The 11,090-nt window shown below is 43.5% G+C and overlaps 1 protein-coding gene across 1 annotated transcript; it reads left to right on the forward strand.

Moving 5' to 3' along the window:
- The first annotated feature begins 6,274 nt into the window (after nucleotides 1-6,274).
- szrd1 (SUZ RNA binding domain containing 1) lies at nucleotides 6,275-11,045 on the forward strand. Its single transcript, XM_030361843.1, has 4 exons — nucleotides 6,275-6,431; nucleotides 7,319-7,368; nucleotides 7,464-7,733; nucleotides 9,227-11,045. The coding sequence occupies exons 1-4, from the start codon at nucleotides 6,306-6,308 to the stop codon at nucleotides 9,345-9,347; spliced, it is 567 nt and encodes a 188-aa protein (XP_030217703.1). The 5' UTR covers nucleotides 6,275-6,305; the 3' UTR covers nucleotides 9,348-11,045.
- Nucleotides 11,046-11,090: the final 45 nt, after the last annotated feature.

Genomic DNA, 11,090 nt, shown 5'->3' on the forward strand with positions numbered 1-11,090 from the left:
ATGTCTTTATTATTCTGGTAGTTCTGGTGCTTTAATGACATACAGGGAACCATTTTGGATCACCTTTATCTTTGTTTTGATATAATTGAGGGCTTTAATGAATGATCATAGTGACAGATTAATTGATCCAGGGCTATTAATTGAGATTTCTTCTATTTTTGTAAAAAGAGAAGGCTTTTCATAAACCATTCTGGGCTTTGACCTCAGATGCGCAGAGCTAACCATGATGAAGATCCTCATGGTAGAAAGCATCATTACCCAATGCTATATACGTTTTTTTTTGTCAGTAAAAGTGGACTTTAAGCAGACACCATTTTCATTTTCCTATGCAAATAATTTTGCATTCACGGTTTGGGATGCTAGGGCAAGGTGCAGCCTCTTCCTGGCTGCTTTTGTTCCATTCAAACTAGGATGCAAAACCCTCTGCAGGCCCAGCTGTAGCTAAGCGTGACACTCTTTGTCGGTTAGGGGTTGTGCCTGGCAACAACAGACAACACATGTAAACCTAATGGTTCTACAAAGTACAGGAGACGAGTATGGCACGCACTACACCTACTCTTTTTCCAAAGCAAATTATATTTTTGATCTTTGGTCCTCATCTCTTTTAATATGCTGTTTGCTTCATCAATTCAGCAAGCTTTCAAAGGGGTGATGGGTTTTTTCCAAGGGTACGAACACTGTCTAGCGATAGATACAGACAATATGATGCTAAATTATGATAATATCCAACCAATAAATAGTGAGAGTGATATTAAAAACCCTCAGGCAGGTAATGTGCAGACGTTTTCAGGCACAGCCCAGTATCAGGGGTAAAACAGGGGTATATCATGCAATAGGGTTCGATCCCATTACAAATCACGATTTTCACCCTCATGCACTTCAACAAAGGTTACCATGTGCATCAACTGCTTGCTAAGTGACTCGTAAGAGAAGACCTGAAAACAAGACGATTCTATCGAAGATTCGAACCAAACCACAGAAACCGTAGGACCAACCCTCAAATGGTTCCAGCGGCTCTGATATTTTAATTTGGCACAGTTCCCATCTCCCCCTGCTCCATCTGCCACACGAAATCCCAGCCCAGATGGGGCAGGATCGTCATCTATAGGAAATATAATGACAGCCTTCTTAACTAATCATATGGGGTACAGAGGTGGACCTGGCAGCTGGCCCAGACAATAAGCACTGGGCCTGAGAAGGCTTGGGGTGTCGGAGGGGGGGTGGGGGGGGTGAAGACAGTATTAAGCAGGCCAACCTTACAAAGACTGGATGGGTCCGTGGGGAGTGAAAGAGCCTGTGGTCGTGTATCTTAAGTACTCTGCCGTGAGCTCTCTCTGGCAGGTGGCCCGAGATACTCATTCTGCTATCTCCTCTCTGTGTGTGTGTGTGTGTGTGTGTGTGTGTGTGTGTGTGTGTGTGTGTGTGTGTGTGTGTGTGTGTGTGTGTGTGTGTGTGTGTGTGTGTGTGTGTGTGTGTGTGTGTGTGTGTGTGTGTGTGTGAAACAGCCAGGAGTTAAGAAGCCACTTGTTGTGTGCTTTCAATATAAACTGAAATAATATGGTGCTAAGATAGGTGTGTAGCTTTTCATAATCCCTTGAATATAACCAAGGGCTTCTCCTCTTCAGAAACTGGCAACAACAGTGTGTGTGTGTGTGTGTGTGTGTGTGTGTGTGTGTGTGTGTGTGTGTGTGTGTGTGTGTGTGTGTGTGTGTGTGTGTGTGTGTGTCTGCTCATGTACCCTGCGTGTGGATGCAGATCTTGGCTGAAATTGCATCAGTGGGAATTCCATCCTAGCAACCAACTCCCTGCGACTAGCATCTACAGAACACACAGAGAGAGAGAGAGAGAGAGAGAGAGAGAGAGAGAGAGAGAGAGAGAGAGAGAGAGAGAGAGAGAGAGAGAGAGAGAAATAAAATGAGAAAAAAGGGAGAGTTGGGGAGGGAGAGAGGGGAGAGAGGCAGATAGAAAAACATTTGCACTCAACAATTACTTCTTGAGATATGAAGAGTAAAAGTATAGTAAAGAAAAAATATTTCAGTACCGACAACCATTTGAATAAAAAGTGTGGCTAACATAACCAAATTGAAAAGTGTATAGGGCTCACGTGTTCTGTTAGTTGCATTTGGTGCTGCAAAAACACTACAGTTGGTTCCAGATATGTGGGGATTGATACAAACTAGAAGATAGCAACAGCGACCCTTATATAATCTTGACAAATCATGTGTCTGCAAAGACAGTAAACAGGGTATGAGAAATGGGTATGAGACAACTTATGTGATTAATACAGGTGGCTTACATACTGTGTGCTAACTATGCCAAAATATATATTTCAAAATACTGTTCCTGAGTAATGAGTAAAGATTATTGCCCTTATCTCACTATTTATCATATGCCATATCTATCGGAGATAAAGCTGCATATAGAGAGATGAGGATCGTTCAGCATTTTAGGTAATCCCAACCTCTGATCATACAATGAATTGAGAATACAAAGTTACATTGTATTGATTTTGTATAGTTATTAGGCCTCAACCATTCATTCTTAAATTAAGCTAATTCAAACTCTTGGGAAGTGGCAGCAAAGGCAAAGCTGCACAGAATATGTAAACTCCGGGCACTCCGGCAGTTTGTTTGTTCGTCACAAATGTTTTCCAAAAATTTACTTTCCAAATGTTATTCAAATGAGTGCCACGCGTCATCTCAAGATGAGCCTGCCAATGCGCCTGGCTCTACGGCTTTGAGCGGAGCTTGTTTGCTGAAAGTGGGTTATTCCCTTCAATGAGGGAGTAAGTGGAACGGGCAATCTGCTACTCAGCTCATCTGAGGCTTTTCCTGCCTTACTTCTGATAACCGCTCAATCAGGGTGGGAAACACGGCGGGTAGTAGCCTACGCCGCCCTGCCGCCCCGCTGCCTGTGAGCCAGTGGAGCAGGGGAGCATTTACCGTTTTTGGAGAAAAATGCCTGTGTGGCGCATCTTGTTGATGTAAAAACATGCTTGGTGACAGTATAAACAAACTACTTCAACGTCCGAGTCTCGCCTCTTTGTTGAATGTGATTGCTCCTAATCGTGCATTACACGTTCTCAAAAAGAGTTGGGAATACACAGCATGAAGTCGGTTTCTTTGAGGAATTAAACTTTTAACATGCATGTTGACTGTGACACGCTTCCCGAACAAAACTACCACATCGATTTTTTAGATTTGTGCAAACACCTCAAACACTCAACATTCTTGTTTGTTGACCAAACACTAGATATTCAATATATCACTAAATTCATGTTCCATGTTCCATTGAATTGAAAAAGGCATGGTAGTACACCGAATCAACCATAACTCATTGGCGCTTTGTCCAATCTTTACCAAATATGTGCGAAATGTGAACCATACTAAATGTGTTGCCTATTGGCCAACAGCAGTTATAGCAAGCTTAAAACTTTAAATGGTAATATCTCAGTCAGAATTTGCCCCGTATGGTTGACATTTTGCTATATGTTTAAAATGTTGCAGATATCCTCTTTGCAGAGTCCCATCTATATCTAAATTAACTTACTTTAATGATAAACAAATAAACAAACAAACCAATCAGCTTTCAGAATTAATTAGACAGGTTTAGCTATACGGCTGATCATCATGAGATTTTGTGTTCATAAGCAGCAACGTGCCGAAAGCTACTACGGATATGTCAATTGTATCATCAATCAGCAATTTGGGGTGTGCCTTTAAATAAAGAAGAGGCCAAGGTCATCCAGTCATCACATCCAGTCATCAAGATAGAGTTGGGGAACTTATTGAACATCCCCTTAAGACTCTAGCCATGTTGCATCATGATATTTAAACACTCTAAATACTTGTGTTACATTGGTTATATCACATTCAGCCTTCAGCATCAATCACACCAAGTCAACAATCGTGCAAATTAGGTTAGCTCAACATGTGTCTGACCTGCTTATGAGTATGATCCAAGGTGCCCTGGCTGGGTAGTTTCCCTCCCGAATTGCTTCCCTCATAAACCATGCCCCAAAGTTTTCTGGTGCCCTTTTTCTGTTACTAAGTACATATATTGATCAAACAACTTGCGTTCCAAGAAGGCTTGAAGTGATCCTTCCGTGAGCCGCAATGAGCTCATTGTTTACAATGGCTTAATCTGGGCATTGTAATGTTGTAATATTGTTAATATTGATTCAGTGGGTTTATTTGCCAGAGGGAGTAATATTTAATACCATAAGCAATATATAAACCAACATACAAAGGCTGACCAGCCGGTTGGAGCACACGTCTTTGTAATGACAGCCGGGCACAGCCAACAGGTTGGTTGGGTTGGGCACTAATATAACTACAAATGCGCCCTCTGCTGGATCCCTGAGAGTATGCCACTCTATGGTCGGTGCCGTTTTATTTTTTCTTCACAAAACTTATTTGTCTATAGACATAGACATGATATGAATGGATTTGGTGAGATACACGAGCAACTAGTATTCACATAGTCACATGGTCCAAGCACGATGGTCTGAACCGGCACAACAATGTTGGTGCTTTGAAGATGGTGTATAGTAACAGGGTGATAACATCAACTCTAACACTGACAACACTCTGCAGTATCAAACAATGTCGTCCAAAAGTAGCCTGATGGGCATTATCAGTTGCCAGCTAATAATTTAAAACCAGACAAAACAAAGATCTTAGTTTTACTTAACAAATCTTGAGTAAAACTAGACAAAGTTGTCATTTGAAAAACCAGTCAAATCCTTGTGGACAAATTACAAAGAATCTAGAATCAAGTCATGACAGCAGCACACTGCTCATAGTGGGATTAAACAATAACGTCCCTCCCAGTGCTACGTCTCACATGTGCTCTGCTTTTTACAAGAAATTATGGTTAATAGCAGGGCCATCTCCAACCATTAAGTACCTGGCAGCCACATCAGCTTGCCATATTGAGACTGGCAGTCAGACACCCGGACATCACCCCTTTGTCTTTATGTAAGGGGGTCTGTCGTGGGCCACCAGTGGCCAGGCCTCCTTATGTGGGACACCGGCCCTCCATGCACCCTCCAAGCTGCTATTTGAATAGCTCGGGTACGCTAGCCTGAAACTGCAGCCCATAAAGACTGTTTACGTTGGCTATCGCCTTAGCTAGGGGGGGTTAGTGAGCTCCAGGCTCTGTTGGTTCTCTCTGCCCCCATGGTTCTCTAAAGTGGGCGGCCCCATTGTTTGTTCCTAAGATTTAATGCATCTTTCACTACACCTTTAAGTGCATAGGGTAATATAGGCTAACGGTTTCACAAGAAGTTGCTGCTGGGTGGTTGTTTGCACAACCCAGTAACGGGCGCCTTTGCACACAGACAGACTGGCTACACTCTTAGGGCTCTTACAGGGCTCTTATAGGGCTTTTACAACGACCTCCATACATCGCCTCTATTTTGGAAGCATATAGTAGCATTGAAATGTGAGTTCAAATGTTAGTAGTAATGTTTTTTTGGTCTTTGTTTAGTATTTCAGATTGATTGATACGCAATAATGGGGGGACATTTTATTATTATTTTATCGCCACGATTTTTAATGTGCGCAAAATGCAGTTTTCACTAGCTTAGGTTATGGTATATCAATGTTAATGTAAAGATTTTACAGTACTACAACAATCATGAGTCCTTTGAATTTGGTGGAGTTTCACCCACCAAAAATCGCACTATGCATTCTGGTAGTCAAGGGTGTATCTTTGTTATGAAGTGTGCGTTTTAAAAGTCGCAAAAAAAGTACAAAATAAATACACACATAAAAATACATTATGTTATCTGTCAAACATGTCACTCACTTTACTGTTTTGCAGCCATGTACATTATTCTCGGGATAATCTGACCCTGCTGCCCTCTAGTGGTTAAACGTTTCTCTAGCAGCCCACATTGCTAGCCTCATGCTACACTACCTTGCTTCATAAGCCCTGACTGATTGCTTTCTGTTCCATACACCACTTTCTAAATGACCGTTGTATTGCAATATTGAAACCAATTGTAAATGATCATATATTTGTATCACAACAATACATGTCATCAACGTATTGTCGTGTTTATCTTTTCGTCGATCTTCAATTTACCTCTTTTGCTCTTCAGTTTGCCTTAATTTTGTAGTTTGATGCATGTTGTGGTTACTCGTACGTGGTCTTTGGCGTGTCACACGCCGACCTCGTTCACAGACCTTGTCATCTCACGACGGAAAGGGTCGGCCCTTTTCTCCGCAGGCTCTTTCCTGATTGGCCCATAACTGACCGGAGTCTCCGCAGGCTCGTTCCTGATTGGCCTAGTCGACTGAATGGAGTCGACGCGATCGTTTCCCTATGGCTCTGCTGCTGAGAGGCAACGCCGCGGCGTGGCCGAAACAAAATGTATCATGGATGAAGACATAGCCGAAAGTTGGGAGGAAGCTGCTGACAGTGGGGTAGGGAATCACATAACTCACACTGGTGGATTGAAACAATCTGTTAGTTTACTCCCCTGGAAAATCCGTTGTGGGAAAGTGTAGGATAAAGGATAAAACTGTACTCGTCTTGTGGGCCACCGATGTACCACTGACGTGCTACATGAGCTATGCGAGCTAACGTGAAGCTAGCTCAAGATTTACGAGGATTGAAGCAATCGCTTGTGTTTCTCGTAATGTTTGTTGCCATCTAGTGCTACTTCTTTTCAAACTTGAGTTGGTTGACGAACCATATAAAATATTATTACTGGAAATGGATGCTTTGAGTTAGTTATGGGCGCCATTTAGACAATTTGCCGATGCACTAGGCTAGTTAGCGTGCCAGCTAAACTAAGTTAATAGTTGGCTAACAGGCCAAGCTTTAGGAATAAGGTAAAGGTGGCTAGCTATGAAGTCGGATCGACTATGAAGATGGTCATTCACCCCTACTACCTGCGTTCACACATTCCCGGACAAAGTTTTACAACTGAATGAATCCAATGTGGCTCCCTGAGCAAATGGGCTAACGTTAGCTCTCCTACTCGATTCATGTTACGAGGCTAGCCATTTTTAGCCAGCCATTAAACGCTATCTTAACTTGTGTGACAGATTGTAACTTCTTATGGCATCGCAGTGATTGTTGGGACTCTGTAAAAATGTTAAGCTGTTATGTTTTTGTTAAACATTCTTTTATATATAATATTTCGTTACCGGTGATTTTTAGTGTCTGTTCCTTGACTTGGCAAGGGCTATAGAGACGTATAAATAGCTTGTAACTGTACCTACGTTTCCCATCAGGCTCTCCCTTGCTACTTTAATTCTGCTTTCACTACACACGCATATGAGCATTATTTTTGTTCTCTTCACAGGAAATGGAAAGGAGATTGGAAGAGAAGCTAAGGATCAGCCAGAGAGAAAAGTAAGGGCTCCAGCATACTGGCAACTCTGGCTTTTGTGATGGAATCCAGTCATTGTTCAATAAACAAATCCATACTTTCTGACCTATCCCTACAGGGTGTTGAGTAATAGCTCTTCACGGTCGCCGCTGAGGACGGCCATCGTGATCCAGGACGACTCCCTGCCGGCGGCACCCCCACCCCAGATCCGCATCCTAAAGCGGCCGTCCGCCAACGGCTCCCTGGGGTCCCCTGGGAGCCAGAACAGGCCCACGCCCCAGGTGAAGTCTCTGGCCCAGCGGGAGGCCGAGTACGCAGAGGCCAGGAAGAGAATTCTGGGCAGTGCCAGTCCAGAAGAATCGCCTCAAGAGAAGCCCAACACAGACAGGTACCAATGTCATGACTTGTTTGAGCTTTTGGCCATAACATGTTCTATTTGGGGATGCACCCATACCAGGGTCTGTTTAGGCAGAAAACTCAATTTTGAGTACTCCCTGATGCCAAGTATGATATGTGCATGCTTTGAACAATAACGCAATTTCAAAGGAGTACTAAATGCAAAATAGTTTACACAATTGTCATAATGCTGACTTGGAAGACAGTGTGTATATTACAATAGGGAAAGTGAAATCATACGGAAGGTGAAACCATAAGTAAGCCTATCTACCAGAAATCAGTTTTTATGACACCCTTGTATGTCTTTGTTGATGTTGAACCGCGGTTCATCTCAAAGCTTTTATAACAAAATGTTCCATTTGTGCATTTCCGTCCTTTTCGGTTAGTTGTTTCCATGGCAATTGGCAAAGTATTTCAAGGCTGTTTTCTTGGGTGTCAGTCACAATGGTGCCTTTGGAAAGCACAAAAAAAAGGAAACAATATTCAGCACAAGTACATTGAATGCACCACGAGTTGGTCGTGCCCAATACAAGGTCAATGGAGCACGATCTATGCATCCATTAAACGCGGTGTCAGACCCTAGTTATACCTGCCTTGCATGGGACTTGGCCTGCACGATTCCATGAAAAGTGAATCACGATTTTTCAGCTTAGAATTTTTATGTGTGCACGAAATGTAATTTGTATTGCACACGTGAACCATGACAAAAAAATAAATGGCAGTACCAAACATAGTTTTTTGGCACCTCTAGCACGTTGCGCTTCATATGGCCCTTTATAACAGATTAAAGTTCAGTATCAAAAACGGATTGATTTATTTTGTACATATAGCAGCACATTGTCTTTAATTGCTGGTCTTTTATAACTACTGAACCAACTCCATACACCCTTGAATGAAGGCTTAAAAAGAAAAGAAAAGTAATTTAAAACTTGAATCCACACAGGGGCGAATCGAGGTTGCGATTTTCTAACGATTTATCGTGCAGGCCTACATGGGACCCTGCAAATAACAGACTTGGTCACAAGGACAAGGTGGAGCATAAAAAACAGGTTCAACTTCTTTCTGGTTTCTCAAGGGATCTATGAATATGTGTCTTTGGCTTAACGGACATGTTAAACCAGTTTCAAATTCCTCAAAAGATGCCCTGAGTTTTGGTGTGGACTTTATCTGCAATCATGGTCGGTCTCTGCCTTTTGCTGTTTTTTTTTTTTAGAGGAAACCTCCATTCCTCTGGTGTACCACTGTGGCTTTGATTGGTACCTACCTGTTCATTAATGTTTACGCACTGCCAATCAGAGTGAAGGGTTTGAGTAACGAGGAAGTGTAGAAAATATTAAGTGTTACACAAAACATAGAAGGTGAAGACTTTCTTTATGGATTTAAACATTTGTGTCTTTAAAACGGTATCCCAGTGACATGGCTAATAACGTTACTAAACCTAGGAATAATTTGTATTCGTCCATTTTTTTTCTTTCTTCACAATAGGTCCGGGCGTGTCACCGGCACTTCACCCTCCGCCGAGCCCCGATCAAACAACAACAACAACAACACAGTCCGCCAGCCCGCGGGGCCTGACGGGACTCAGGGCTTCCGGCAGCACAGATAATCAGCCAACCCGAGGGAGGAGGACCCCAACACCCGGACAGTGGCCCCGCTCCTCGGAGCTAAGGGAATACACCTAAGAGTAACTTCTGCTGGGGGCCCGGGGCCGAAAGAGCCGAGCGCCACCACACCGCTTCTCGCCCCCCTTTTTTTGCTGCCGATATGGGCGGGGGGGGGGGGGGGGGGTTAGGAGTGACGCAAAGTACACGTTGACGTTCACGATGAAAGGAAGAGACGCCCTTCTTCCTCCCCTGCTCCAGTCTGTCGGACACTGTGATTTTCCGAGACCATCTTCAGGACCCACTGTGATGATCCATTCAGAGCCCCCAGCCCCAGTTCACCAAGCAGGTCTTACCGGTCTCCCCAACCCAGAGTCTCCACCCAGCCCTGTACCCCCCCCCCCCCCCACGTCGTCCTGGGACTATGCTCTCAAGGGGTGCCCGTGGTGTCTCTGTTCCCAACGGATTGCAGCCATGCCAGCCTCTGTGTGATGGAGGCTCAGGAGTGAAGCCTTTGGGGTGGGTGGTGGGCCGGGCTGGGTCGCCAGAAGCCTGCAATAAGCCGGTTTCCTCTGGACCAGGTGGTCCACAGCAATAACACCTGTACCTAGCCCAGCCCATTGCTGTCTTGTTTTTTATTCATCCGATATCGTTTCATCATTTTAATTTTGTTTTAAGTGAAATAACAGGGGCAGTTGTTCGGTGAGAAATATATTATTTATGTTTTGTATGCAGCAGCTTTCTACCTGTGCTTTTTCACCTTTTTTTCCCACTTGAAATGTCCTTATTTCAAGCTAAAATGCAAACCTATCCCGCAAAAACCCTGACAGGCCAAATGGCCCTCAATCCATTTGAATGCAGATTTTTAACGTCATGACCAAATCCCCATTTTAATTCAGACAACCTTACTCAACATGATTATTTTTAAAGTGCATTCACTTGTGTCCGGATCGTCAAATTGTATTTGGTTTTTAGAGAGAGATGACTGCTGTACCTCATGAAGCATACTTGCTGTAAGCTGTGTGCCTGCCTGTTCTTCACTGACTCAGGTCCCAGCAAGAGACGGAATGAATGGATTGGACTCGGTTTGTAATTTCTTTTTCCTTTCACCTCAACTGGGTCTGAGGGTGCTAGCAGTATATGTCCGTCGTAAAAGGGAGATCTGGCAAAATACTTAACGCTTAGCCAGATGCACAATCTGATGTCACAGTTTATGTTGACATTCAAATGTCCAGAGATGCTAGTATCCAGTGAAACCCAACCTCATTCAGGTGTGCTTTTGGTTTCACTGTTTGGGGAGGGTTTCCCCAACTGTCCCGACATGATGCTTGGGTGGCAGGTGAAATATAAAAAGATATGTACAGAATAGAAAGATCTGTCCGAATGCTGGTGTGTCCAATGTGGTGTTCTTTGCTTGATCACAGACGCACTCAGGTCATTTCTCAGGCTAGCACATCCCCTGTGCCAGACTACAGCATATGGAGGTGAGGATTGAGCGGTCCTGCTGTATCTCAGCCCTGCTTCATGTGTGTGCGAGTTACAAAGAGTGTCAAAGTGAATGTTAGGAAAGTTTTAACTAATGCTATGCTATGGTGTTCTTCCTCTGAAACCCAGCTGAACGTTCATGGCTTGATGTGTTGGATTCTCGGTTCGAAGATAAACTGCCTGTAAATACAGATTTAATAAATCATTTTCAAAAAATCCGTTCTGTATTTTCTCTCTGCTTGGGACAGGTGATCATTCTCATG

The sequence above is a fragment of the Gadus morhua genome, chromosome 7, assembly GCF_902167405.1.
Source record: "Gadus morhua chromosome 7, gadMor3.0, whole genome shotgun sequence".
Taxonomy (NCBI): Eukaryota; Metazoa; Chordata; class Actinopteri; order Gadiformes; family Gadidae; genus Gadus; species Gadus morhua.